Source organism: Pezoporus wallicus, unplaced genomic scaffold (assembly GCF_028554395.1).
Source record: "Pezoporus wallicus isolate ANWC-B61680 ecotype Strahan unplaced genomic scaffold, APGP_CSIRO_Pwel_v1 contig_4901, whole genome shotgun sequence".
NCBI classification, from domain to species: domain Eukaryota; kingdom Metazoa; phylum Chordata; class Aves; order Psittaciformes; family Psittacidae; genus Pezoporus; species Pezoporus wallicus.
In genome coordinates this window covers 1,708,746-1,722,519 of record NW_026640354.1, presented here as the reverse complement: position 1 = coordinate 1,722,519, position 13,774 = coordinate 1,708,746, and the positions used below count along the sequence as shown (strand labels likewise).

At 39.5% G+C, this 13,774-nt stretch overlaps 1 protein-coding gene across 28 annotated transcripts in view; it reads left to right on the top strand.

Annotated features, from left to right (window-relative positions):
* The window catches only part of RIMS1 (regulating synaptic membrane exocytosis 1), a 302,937-nt gene extending 290,327 nt beyond the window's left edge, over positions 1–12,610 (top strand). For all 28 annotated transcript variants that reach the window (XM_057418891.1, XM_057418890.1, XM_057418888.1 and 25 more), the window contains 5 exons: positions 3,416–3,557; positions 5,873–5,985; positions 8,692–8,793; positions 9,892–10,031; positions 10,383–12,610. In XM_057418891.1, the coding sequence (XP_057274874.1) occupies positions 3,416–3,557; positions 5,873–5,985; positions 8,692–8,793; positions 9,892–10,031; positions 10,383–10,601 (716 nt within the window). In that variant the 3' untranslated portion in view covers positions 10,602–12,610. The remainder of the gene's footprint in view (positions 1–3,415; positions 3,558–5,872; positions 5,986–8,691; positions 8,794–9,891; positions 10,032–10,382) is intronic.
* The last annotated feature ends 1,164 nt before the right edge of the window (positions 12,611–13,774 follow it).

Here is a 13,774-nt window from a genome sequence, read left to right as displayed (position 1 = left end):
CTGTATCATAGCATAGATATTGAGCTTAAGAACTTGTACTGTCCATATAAAGACAGCATTCCAAAGGTATATACACAACTGCTAGATTGAAAGTAATACAAAATGAAAACTTTTTTATTAAAACGAAACAAAAACAACAACAACAAAACAAACAAACAACATTATCAAGAGCAGGAGGAACACTGGTAATTGTTTGAATCATGTGTTTCATTGTGCAGTCGAGCAGGACTGGAAGTTGTACCCCAGAGAGAGTTCATGTTTCTGAAGCACCTTTAGAAATAACAGCAGTTCCCAGCTCAGCTGCATGCTAAGCACCTTCCTCCCTTTGCAGAATTTGGTTTTCCTGAGAAGCTTACAGGAGTACACCAACAAGATACACTGTTCTCATTGCTTTTTGTGCTATAAGTGGACAAAAATATGATATGCGTAAATGACCAAGGTTAAAACTTCCAAAAGGTTAAAACTGTGCAATATGTGTTTCGGTTGTTACTCATGGGCAAAAGCAATTTCCTTTACTCCATAAAACTCCTCATGTATTTTACCATTCTGTTGGGCTACTTTATGTTATTATTCTGATTGTACTGCAGGGTTACTTTGAGTTACTTTTATGTTATGATTCTGATTGTACTCCAGAATATTAAAACTGAGTCTATAAAGTGAAATATTCAGGAGGACTGTTTACCCCAGGAAATATTACGGATGTTACTTTCAGTTAGAAGAGGAGACAAAAGAATTTTTTTTAATCTTTAACCTGAAAAAAAGAAAAGTTGATGAGAAATAAAGAAATGGAATCCAGTGCAGTAAGACGGAGAGCAGTGACTGGAAAAGTATTTGGAAAAACAGTCTGTTTTTTGCATCACAGCAAGACACGGTTGTGGACTTGGTTATGTTCATGCATGAGGATTCCTACTTTGTGGTCTGTGCATTTAAAACCTGTGGAGCAGAGAAGTATGTTCAAGCTGCAATATGGATGTTATCTCTGATAGTATAAAATTACTCTTTTGGGAAAAAAAAACAACCAAAACACTTGCTATTTTCAATCTTTACAGTGGCTTAGAGCAAAAATATTGATTTCTGTAATTTATTTTTTTTTACAGTGATTATTTCTATGACTGTTTTCTTCATTATGCCTTCCCAACAGCCTGGCTCTAGTCCATAAATTTCAGCACACACCATGTTTCCCTGGAGGTCCAGTTTGTGTAAAGGTCATGATGATCTTGTGGCTACCTTTAGCGCCTCATCACTCCTACCTCCTGAGCCATGAATACTCACAGGCAACCCTATTCAGCTACCCACATGTCAAGCTCTACCATATTATATCCTTCCGGTCATGCTGCCTGATCTGGCTGGCTCCAGAAAAGGCAATAGGAGGTAAACCACGTACTCTTACCTGCTTTGTAGGAGCAGATGGAAACAGAGACACTTTTAGGCAGGTCTCAGCAAGAGAGGCACAAAACAATATGGGTGACGAATGCTTAGCTACTGAAAATGAGAGAATCCTAATTTATTGTAGGGCTGTGCATGTGGGTTATACTTCCTAGGCTGAATTTTGATTCATTTTTGATGCTCAGCTCACTTTTCAGGGTTGGTATGATGGACACATGGTCTATTTTTAAAGATAAAGCTCAGATCCAAAATGCAGCATTTCACTTCTACAGAGTCACCAACTTTCCAGCAAATACCATCCCACAGTCACCTGCACTGCCTAGGGAGTGGTCTGCCTGGTGCACCTTGTCTAGCCTCTTTTACCTTGCATTTAGCAGCACTGAATAATGTGTTTTCAGCTGACCAAGGACCAGGAGTTTGGATGAGCTGCAGTGGCCTACAAGGGAACCTCCAAGCTGCTGGACTCAGAAGGGGTAAAGGATCTGTGGAAGTAGCTGATTTCTTCCACTCATAGGCATTTGTTTCCCTGCTTCTGGGTGGCCATGGATAGAGTCCCTGGTCCAAGAAGCTTAAGAAGAAAACCACAGCCCCTTTTGTGCTGGTGATGTCTCCTCTAAGCCCAATATATGAATTCTTTCTTTCTCAGTTTGGCCATGTTTGCCGTGTCTATGCTAGCACCAAGGAGGTTACTGTGGTAACTCACGGGAGGGAAGAAGCTCTCTGGTGTGATTTCTCCTTGCCCTCTACCACCTCTGCAGACCCAGACAGCAAGGGCCAGCTGTTCTCCACAGCATGTTGGAATACCCTGAGCAAAGGATAGGCTGTGCAGGGACTATCAAAGCTTAAATTTCATGTGAAGAAAGATCGAGATCTGTCAGCTTCAAGCATCAGCGTTGTTCATGTGAAACAGGAAGGTAAGAAATTTTTCAGGGCACTTCAGTCTCCACAGGAGGTGGTGGTGGAAGAAACTTGTACCTTTTCAGATGCTGCCCTGCGCAGGCTGTGAAAAGGAAGTGCAAGACTTTGCAGACAGCAAATGAAGGAGCATGTAAATGAAGGGGCAAATGCAGGAGAACGTTTTTGTATGCACTTAGGTGAAGCTTTGTAAACCTATTACTTCCTGAGAGAAAGTAATGTTACCCATTGAACAATAACTGAACTGATAACAAGATAGAGTTTGAAGTCAACACATGCTATTATGTCACATAGAGCCTTCACTGGAAGTATTTAGTTAAGGATCTTTGAGAACAATTATTACCATTGGAAGCATAATGTTTGCCATGTGACAGCAGAACTCATTCTAGGTCAGCTATTGCACCTTGAGCTCATAACCACCCCTGTAAAGAACTGGAAGCTCTCCTGGCTCAACGGAAAAACAAAACCTCCCACTTGGAACCCAAATTGCATATTTAAAGAATGTGTGATGGAAGCTTTTCCAAACGGATCAAGCCTTTAAACAAATTCACAAGATCTGCATTACTCTGTAGTGTTCAATTGCAAGCTTGGACTGCGGAGTCTGTCATCTTGCAGACAAATTCTCTGACAGTTAATTCTGCCTAGGAAATGCTGAGATCAGAAGTTATGTAAATCTCACTGTTTACTTTGAAGAATTTCTGTGGTGAAAAGTAAGATTTTGCTGAGTCAAAACACATTATTGCATATTTTGATACTAGGTATTTTACTACTTAATATTTTTTTTGGTGGAATGCATGAAAGATTTTTTTTCCCCTCTTTCTTTCTGTGAGAGTTGTAACTTCTTTTGTACTCACCCAACCTTACTAATAAGGTGGCTAGAGACACCTTACCAAGTACATAGTTAGCAGACAATCACAGTTATCCTGTCTACATTCCAGGAGAAGCCATCGCCAACTTGCAGCTGTGGAAGAGAGAGTCATTCTTCAATCAGAATGGTCTTTTTGTATTATTAAATAGCAATCATCAAGTCAGATCGTTGTTGGGGGAAAGCTGCAAGGAAAGGTTTTGCTCTAAGTTGTCATTCTAACTGTTGCTTCCTTTTCTCTGCTTTCAGAGGGTGGCAGCAAGAAGCTAAAGAGCACGATACAGAGAAGCACAGAGACAGGAATGGCAGCAGAGATGAGAAGTCGCATGGTTCGACAGCCAAGTCGGGAATCCACTGATGGCAGCATAAACAGTTATAGCTCAGAGGGCAAGTAAGTGACATTATAAATATTAGTAATGTAGGAGATGTTTCTTGTCTTTGTAAGAAAACCTGGGATGTGAGCAGAGGTCCCAGCTCTGGCTGAAGAGGATAGTTCTGTATACAGATTCTTCCCCTTGAAACATTTACAAAATTTAACTATTTTAGGCACATAACACAAATTTCTTGAAAGCTGAGGTTTAGAGAGGATTTCTTAAGGATTGACATTTTCCCTGTCATCCAGTGAGGCATTTTGTCCAACAAAAGACAGCTAAATTCAGACTGCGTTATTCAAAACAAAACAAAGGGGTACTTTTTCTTTGAGTTATGTTTGGATTAACTCAAAGTTAGACTTCAAATGTATGTAAATCCCTGTGATATGAAACTCTGTTCAGTAATACTATAAACAAAGAAAGTTTAGTCTGGAGGTGATCCAAGTCTCTTATTGAGGATTGTAAACCCAGAGTCAAGCTGCCCCATCAGCTGAAATCAGGCAGACAACTGAGGGTAATGGGGCAGCTGTTTTCATTCACTGCTGAATGACTCAGTATGTAGGAGAACAAAGGCAGATCTTACACAGAAATGTGTGTGAATACTTCAGCATCCTCGCAGCTCTCAGTGGGACTCAACTGCTTGTGCCAAGGCACAGTGGTCACTAGGAAATTCTTAGAAGATACCTTCCCACAAGGGGAAACTGGGAATGCAAGTGTAAATGCACTATATGGTTGTCTATAATATAACAAATATCTTCTGTTTTTCTGAGTTCTGTGATATAGCTGTAGATCGAATCCTAAAATGCTCTGCAAACTTGCATGAGTTTGGTATAATAACATTAGTTTACAGCAGCTCTAGGTTTAGATCACAGTGAACGAAGAATGTTTAGATGCAGAATCTTGTAATTGGTGAGCTGATGGTTGGACTGGAGACCTTGAGGTTCTTTTCCTCCTCTATCCAAAGAAACCTTCTTAAATAAAAGAGTTCTTAAAACTAAACTTCACAGAAAAGCTGACCTTTTGGCAAATCAGTTTTGTAACGAAAAGCACTGTGCTGGTATTTTCCGGCCAGCTTTAGTTACAGGCAGTCTGTGCATTTATACAGGCATAGTAAAAGCAGTTAGTCTTGAAGAGAAGAAAGTGTTTTTCCTATAAAGCTAGCTGGGATTTGCAAAGAGCTTTTAGTGTTCTATGACTGGAGCACATAAGCCTGATCAGTGGAAATCAAAGTTTTTCACACTAGATGTTTTTATTAGGAAGTGCTGTTATTTTCTTCAGTCTAACAGGGAATTTTCTTTGAGGAAGAAGCAGATACCGAGTGGTGGATGGTCTGGTGGCCATGCTATCTAGGCTTGGTTCAAAGTCTGTTCTTCCATTCCTTGTGATGTGGAGGTCCCCAAAAAAGCTGAGCCTCCACACCATGGATCATTCTTTATCTCTGGGGTTTGTTTATTTTCTTTTTTGTTCTGCTTGTTTCTTTGGTTATTGTTTGGAGACTCTATTAAAAAGAAAATGGAGATTCTGGAATACAAGAAACAAGCTTGAAAAAGCACATCTCATAAAGTCACTGAGTAGTTTGGATTGGAAGGGACCTTTAAAGATCGTCTGGTGTGGTCCACTTGCCCTGCAATGAGCAGGGACGTCTTCAACTCAGTCAGGTTGCTCAGAGCCCCATTCAACCTGATGCTAAATCTTTCCATATATTATGTGTGTTGATGTATTACATTTCAGTTTGTGTCCTGAAAGAGGGACAAGTACCAACAATAGACTCAGATGTGGCTACCAGAATATTTTGGCTAGGGAGTACCATTAGGTTTAGCTCTAATCAGCACTAGTACTACCTGCCAGTAGTTAACTATCTGCTGCTTCATTAAACAGCTGTAGAAATCAGATTAACTTAGTGTATACATCTGTTTTCCCTGTTTGTTCTAAATGATATGGATGGTGTTTGGATGTATGTATAGATATAAAACAGTATTACAAGGTAAATCAGGCATTCAAGAATGAAGAATGATAGGCTGTTAAATTTTGTGAGGCTTTTTATGTTTTCTCATACAAGGTCACTTATAGTTTCTTCACCTGTCGGGCTCTTCACTGCTCCTGAAGAACTCCCTTGCAAGAACTGTTTTATGGACTACTTTGGGTCCATGTGCAGAACTCTACCACACTTCTTTGGGGCCCATGGGGGACAGCTCGTACCTGATGCTGCAGAACAATTTGTGGTTGCACATCCTGAGCTGCTTGACTTATATCAGTAGTACTTTTGAGGTAAATACTGTAGGACAGTAGAAACTAATCCTGTTCTTATGCTTAACCAGCTTTTATTTTGCTTCAGTTTAATATTTCCTGGAGTACGACTGGGCGCTGACAGTCAGTTTAGTGATTTCCTCGATGGACTTGGACCTGCACAGTTAGTAGGCCGACAAACACTAGCAACTCCTGCCATGGGTAAGAATAATTTTCTCCTCTGTTAAATGAATAATAGGCCACTAATGCACACACTGCGAGACTACAGCCCCAAGAACACTTTTACAAAGTGGCTTCCTTCAGTGTAAACATGAAGGTCTTATATGATTCACTGGTATTCCTAGCATGCTAGCATTCAAAATGGGGTAAGAAACAGTATTTGCTCCATTTGAGATGTCAGCTAATCTCATTTGCAATTCGGAAATAGGGCTTGCATTTTACTTGCCACTCAAAATAGTTGTGGTTTCTCCAGTTGTAGCTCTCTACAAAATCTCAGCTATTCAGAGTTTCTATTTGCTTGCTACAGATTACATTGGATGTGACAGGCAGTTTCTGGACAAACTCTGGCAAGTGTCCAAGTTTAGTTCATTTCACCCCAGAATGCGAAACTTCTCCCCACATTTGCAATGACCAATAACCAGTTGCTGTTGATAAAGCCAGTGTTTGTCATGAAAGTGACAAAATCCTTTTCTACAGCAGCTGCCTGTGTCTCTCTGTGATCTTCTCTGTGTTTCAGACCAGTTGGTATTTCCCTATAGCAGCATTAGCTGTATCTTGGTTATGAAGGGAGTGTATAAGGTGTACAACAGTGCAGCACTGTGTAAGTATTTCTTTAGGATGCTAAGTGAGGAGTCCTTGATCCACTACTTTAATGATACTTCCTCTGCTGGAAATGAGAAGTGGCCAATGCTTTAGTACAGCTGTCTTGGGACAGTCAGTTTCAGGAAGGGCTACTGAGGTGCTTCTGAAGGAGAGAGAAACAGAAAGAAAAAACTTGCAGAAGACAGTGTTTCCTTCCCAAATCATGAGTGAAGGAGACAGATACTTTCTTGAGAATGCCTTGATTACCTCCTAGGGCAAGGGCTGCTGTTTAAGTCCAAATGACTGCTATGAATGCATTTAATAAGCACCAAACTTATTAAAGTCAGAGTTTTTATTATTTTAAAAGATAAAAGATGATGTGAGATGATTTGTCCAGTAAGAATCTAAGTGGCTCTATCAGCATGAATGTAAGGGTCTAGGTTTCTTCTGTCTACTTTAATCTTTTCTGACTACTTCTCTGCAGATTACTAGAGTAATATGCTTATTTTCACTTCTGAGTAATCAAACTCTTTGTTTATTAAAGGCTCAATTTTTGCACACCCAAAAGCACTCAGTCATGCTTTTTAACAATTTTTGGAAGACCTTCCATGTGGTATCCTTTCACTAGTGACAATTTGAAAATGTTTGTCTTACCGCTCCCCCTTCTGGTTCCCTGTCGCATGTTTCATTTTGGATATGCGATACAGAGATGGGCTCTTCAAAAGGCTTGTTGGAATTTTTCTGTGAGCTATTTTTGGTGCAACACAGAGCTCTGTTTATTCAAGCAAAGTCCAATTGATAAAAGCAATCTTCCCTGCTGCTTTGTCATACCTCAAGTACTGGGGTATAAACACTGCTTCAGTACACTGTTAGACAAGCATATGAAAATCTCAGGCCTAGTTAATTTCAAACTGCTATTTCTTTGAATCCAGACCCCAAATTCTATCGTTTAGGACTCTTTGTGACTGGTTTCTTTTTTTTTTTTCAGACAATCAGGGTTTACATGTCAAATACAGACTCACTTGCTTCATGGATATATGTATAGTTCATTTATCTGCACGGCATCACATAGCTGACCATGTTATATGGTTAATTTGTTATTCTACATGGCCTGTTACATTTCTACCCAGCTGATTCCATGATACATAAAACCATAGAGATACAATGCTCTGAGCATCGCCCTGTAGTTGACTTCCCTTGCATTTTATTGACCTAGATCAGAACAGTGCTTGGTTTCAGAGCAAGCAATTTCCTTTTTCTGCAGCTAATGTCATTTGTCAGAACTTAGGAAGGGAAGCAAGTTTAACTGTTTAGTAGCAAAAGCAGCTTCTTATTTTAACATGGTGCTTCATTTTATTCACATAAAAAATGTGTGTGGAATATTGATTAAAAAAGGGAAAATTGTCACCCCTGTACTTTTTGGAGACTTTTTCAGATTAAAAAAAAACAACTCTTCTGAGCTCCTGGGGTGCTGGCCATCGTTCTCTGAAGCCTTGCTATGACTGTGTGCCTACTCTGGCTGGTGCCTCTGACTCATGCTGAGGATCTAGTCAGGCACTTGTAGTTAAAGAAGGTGGTTTCAACATTAGCCTCCACCAGCAGTCCTCCTTCCTGTTTCATCAGACATGAACCCTTTGTACTGTTAGCTCTTTGCTCTCAGCTTGGGAGCAGAAACTTCCAGCTGAAGGGATTTCTGAACGTGAGTTTGGGGTTTAGGTTCTCTGAGCGTGGGACTCCTCTCAGGGCTGCACATGTCAATGACTGGCACACTGGGGCAAATCTTAGGTAGGAAGTCTCTAGAGAATTCACCAGTGCAAAATTACAGGTGTGGTGGTTATACCATAGTGTTGCTGTAAATTTGCATGCCTCCATGGGTCAAAAATACTGTGCTCTGGTATAAGCCATACAAGAAGAAAGGGCACCGTGCACCCTAAGTATACATATTTTAGCTCTGCTTTAAGAATGGAGAAATTAAATGGATCAGGAAAAGAGGTGACAAGCACTCTGATGCAGCAGACTAGCAGAAAACTAGTCTTTCTGTTTCTCACCTATCTCCTGGGCTGTAGTGCTTCTCTAAAACATGGTCTGCGTTCTTCTCCCTGTCAGGTGACATCCAGATTGGAATGGTGGACAAAAAAGGCCAGTTAGAAGTAGAAGTCATCAGAGCCCGTGGCCTCACACAAAAACCTGGCTCCAAATCTACCCCAGGTAAGGGAAAAAATAGACAGTGTATAAACAGAAAATGAGAATATGAAATATGCTGATGAACTGGGGATCAGCTGTTTGAGCTCCTCATTACATTTGCATTTGTTTGGCTTGCTTTTCAGCAATGAATGTGTGTGTAGGTATATCCTTGCTACTGATGTCCACTTCTTACCACCTTGCATCTGCCAGTTGCGTGCCACCTTTAAAAGAATGATTTTCAGCAAGAAAACATCTGTTCTGGAAGGGACATTTGCAGAAATACTTCTGCAAATAAAAAAAAGATCTTAGGCAAGTCGTATATATCAGAGAGGCTCTGTCGATGTAGATGAAGTCCTATGTGTTTGTTCCACATCAAAACAAGAGATGGAAAGCAAAGGAAAGTGCATTGAACAAACAGCTTAACAGACCCACATGCCAGGATCTTTTGCATGCAGCAGTGCTTCAAGAAGACAGCAGGTTAAGCTAGTGACAATGTCAATAATTTGTATAATGAATGAGATTTAATACTGTATCATTTTATAAGGTCATATTTGAAAGTTCTGGTTATTTATAGATATCCTTATTAGAGTAGATTTATAATCACTGCCACAGCCACTGCTTACCTTAACAACTGGAACAGTTGTTTTAGATAACATTTTGCTAATATATTACTTTAAAACCCCCTTAGCAGCTGAAGATGAAAGAGCAGTTAATGTCTATATTATCAGAGCCACTTAGTTTTAAAAATTCCTTTCAATGAAGCATCAAAGACTTTTGTTTTGAAATATCTCTGACCCCTAAACATACATAGAGACTCCCAAATGGCTCTCAGTGACAGTTAATTCCTGGCAAAAGAAAGTGTTTTTAAATGACAGATATGAAACGTAATTGTTATTAGTAACATTTCAGATCCTTACATTCAAAGTTTATAAAAAGCAAATTGATTTCTTATGGGCTGTATCATTTATTTTACAAATATAACTGTATTCAGATTATAAAGTGAAGTTAACGTGCCATTTTCTTTCCGCTCAGCTCCCTTTTAAAGCATTTGTCCTCCAGCTCAGATGGGCAATGTAGAAGTTTTTAAGTCCAGACATAAAATTCATGATGTTCTGTTTGCAGCTCCATATGTCAAAGTGTATTTATTGGAAAATGGAGCATGTATAGCTAAGAAGAAGACAAGAATTGCACGGAAGACCCTTGATCCTTTGTACCAGCAGACACTGGTTTTTGATGAAAGTCCACAGGGTAAAGTCCTTCAGGTCAGTTCCTTCTCAATCCCATTTTAGGCTACCATTTGGAGAAGTGCTTGCATGTTTACTTAAGTTTAAGCAATATGTGTAAACCTATTCCAACTCAGTACGCATTTAATTTTATAAATGCCAGCGAACACATCCTTGTGGCTTGTGGTTTCAGACCTGCAAAATGTCTGGCTGTATTAAACATTTCTCTTTTGTTGACTCTTGCTCCTGTCCTGCCATTAGGTTTTCCCACAAGAGGGAGCAATCATTCACCCTTAAGAATAACATTTTCCTTACGCTGCACTTAGCAGGAGTGAGCGTATAAGTGAGGGTTTGAGGACAATGCTGAACTTGTATTTTATGTTCTTCCAGGTAATAGTTTGGGGAGACTATGGCCGAATGGACCACAAATGCTTCATGGGAGTTGCCCAGATCCTTCTGGAGGAACTGGATCTGTCCAGTGTGGTAATAGGCTGGTATAAATTATTTCCACCTTCATCACTAGTGGATCCAACCTTGACTCCCCTGACACGCAGGGCTTCTCAGTCATCTCTGGAAAGTTCAACCGGGCCTCCCTGTATTAGATCATAGTAGCAGGTGCTGTCTGATAAAAACATCATCCAGGATAACAATTGGAACCAGATATTCACATGATCAAAAAACACTGTTGGAGAGAGACAATCACTTCTGTTTTCGCTTGTAGTAGTTATCCAAACATATGTCTGTCTGTCTAGAGATGGCTTTAATTGACAGAACAAAGGTATATCTCATACGGCAAATCTATTAGCGGCTATCACAGATGCTTATAATGATCCAAACAAAAAAAAGAAAAGAGAGAGAGAGACCTTTAGATTCGACCTAAGTCAAAGATGACCCAGACTGGAAGCTCTCACTCTGCTAACGATGTTGTAATTCTCACACTTTGACAGAGCCCCCAAGCAGCATTACCTTCCTGGTGTTTCAGCAGGTTTTTTTCTGTACTTGTCACTTCCACTAGTTTTTTGCCATGTGATTCCACTAGTTTTGTAGAAGTCCTCACAACGCTAACAGAGACCCTTCCTTTCTTTTTCTAAACCAACCAAAAAAGGGCTGAAGCATATCTCTGTAAGCATCGTTAAAGTATTCAACAAACAGCCACAGTTACAATTCCAGCAATTAGTTCAAATTGTTTCTCAGTTCTGGTACTTCCAAGTCGCTCACGTGGAGACCCAGAACAAATGACCAACCTAGGTTAGATTCTAAAAAATAAATAATCATCACGGTACCACTTTTTCTTTGTACAAAGCAGATATGTTTGCATTATATATAATAACTTTATGTTGGTGATGTTTTGCATGGAAGAATTTTGAAGAATTCTGCAACTACTGCTGGGGACTGGTAAAAGCAGCTTTGGTCTTAATTTTGACTTTGAATATGTTACTGGTAATGCAATTTTCCTCCTAGAAGTGGAGAGGAAATATTTACATTTCTGTGTATAAATGTATATTTGACTTCCCAAAATGTTGACCAGGAATGGATTGAGCATATGACACTTTCAGCTGTACCCAGGCTTCTCTGATGTGTGTCGCTTCAGACGCACCTGTCTGCCCTGGATAGAGCATGGTATGAGTTGTTCAATGTTTCACTGGAAATTCCAGTTGAAATATTCTGCACTTACTAATGTTTTTATCAAATTTTAGTTTACATTTCTTTGAGATTGATGCAAGCACAAGGCTTGATTTTTTAACGCAAGATATCTTACTTTTTTGGAGAAAAAAAATAATAATTCAAATTTCAATTTGCTTTTTATTCATTTGAGTTCTTCTTGGCCTCGAAATCCCTTGTGATATTCTGTAAATGTGCGAACAACTGCAGATTCCTGCAGGTGCATTGATATGTTTCCCCTCCTTTTACAGGCCATTCAATTTTGTGATCACACAAATAGAGCAGCATGACTTGGAACTGTTCAAAGCTGCATGCACGTTTTGTAAAAAGAGATGAAAAAGGTTATTTAATAATGTATGTTAGTTCCACATAGGCCAGCTTGTATGTTGCATGTACTTGTACAGTTTGCTCGTACTTACTATACTGAAGTAACCAAGAAATCTAAGCCATCCATTTTTCTTATAGACATTTTGCAGGTTTTAGCCAGGCTAGGTCAGTGAGTCTGGTGCTAAATGTCTATAGATGGACTTTATTTTTTACCCTATGGAAAACGTGATGTAGTATGGACCAAATTCCTTCTAATAACTATTTGGTGTAGATTCCTACTGTGGGGCTGTAACACATGTAGAAACTGTGTACACACTAGGTTTTAATCCATAGACATACTGCCTGCACCAAGTGAACTATTTATTATTACTCAACACGTGGGAATTACTCTGCCCATCTTTCCATAGGACACAGATTGGTTACTGCTCGACCTGCTGAGCAGGAAGAACTTAAGAACTGGTGCACTACTACTAGATCCTGTTCTGTCTTAGTGGCCAAAAACCAACTAGTTATAATTCGATAGTATCTTTCTATTTCAACCACTTGTCTTAACACTCCCCTGTGCTTTTAAATGAAATTCCAGCTCATGTTACGTAAACATGTTTAATAAAATTTCCTTTTCATGTCCAGTGTAGTAGTTGTGCTCTCTGTATGTCCTGGGGTTCATCTGTGATTCTGCTCACTGCAGGACTGTGTGAAATGTGTTAAGGAACAGTAAAATGATAAGTGATTTCTATGGTTTTTTGATTGCTGTAATAGTGTATGTTGAAATCTGGGGCCAGAAGCTGAGGCCTGGTGAAAGTCATGTTTGGTTGGCTTCCTTTTCACTGAGAAAGGAGCCAAATTGTGCTCTCATTCCTTGAAGCAGACAAATTGAAGTCAAGAAACAAATGTAGCCAAATTACCATCTGTTGACATCCAATCAGTTTATTGAAGTTGGGCAATGCTGTGACTGCTTGCACTGGGTCAGTGGGGCAGTGTGTATTAGAGCCAGGCAACTGCTCTCCATCTGGTATGTGCTGAGCCTTGGAGACATGAGCACAACTCCTGAAGTTTTGCGCTTTTTAAACCCAGATATAGACCGTTGTAGTGTAATGCCGTTATGGACAAAGCTTCATAGAAATTTACTTGAGAGCAGAATTTGGCGCTAAATTTTGTTAGAAAAGCAAAGATTATGTACTTTGTTTAATTTTTAGTTTTCCATGTCCCGCAGGTACCGGATCACAATTTAAAAATAACATAAAGACAATATCACCTCACTTGGAACACTTTTGTTTATTACTTTATTTAACTGAATACATGGCTAAGCTACTGAAAAAAAATGAATAATTAAACATGGTCAATCTCTTAACAAAAAGGCATGTTATATTTCTGCTTCTGTGTGGTAGGGGTGATGTTCTGATACAGAATTTGTCACACTGTTGCAAAAAGCCATCAATTTCATATATCTCGTGGCTTTGATATTGTGTCCATTACCAGGATATCTTTTCCTTTCTGATCTTGATCATATAACCAAAGTTAAGCATTTCTGATCTCCCCCTAGGGCACAGAAAATATGGCAGCAAAAGAACACACTGAACTATTTTGTTTATGGTGTTTCTGATGAACAGGGATTGCATATGCAGAGATTTCAGAAATGTAGTAGACTGTCCTAGGACAGAGTTGTGTGCTGGTCTCCCTTCCCAGGGACTGCTGCCTTTTAAAAACTCATTGCTGAATGCTGAGATTATAGTACACAGATAAATCAGCTTTATTTCCCTCCTGATTTTCCCTTGAGAATGCAGTACAGCTTT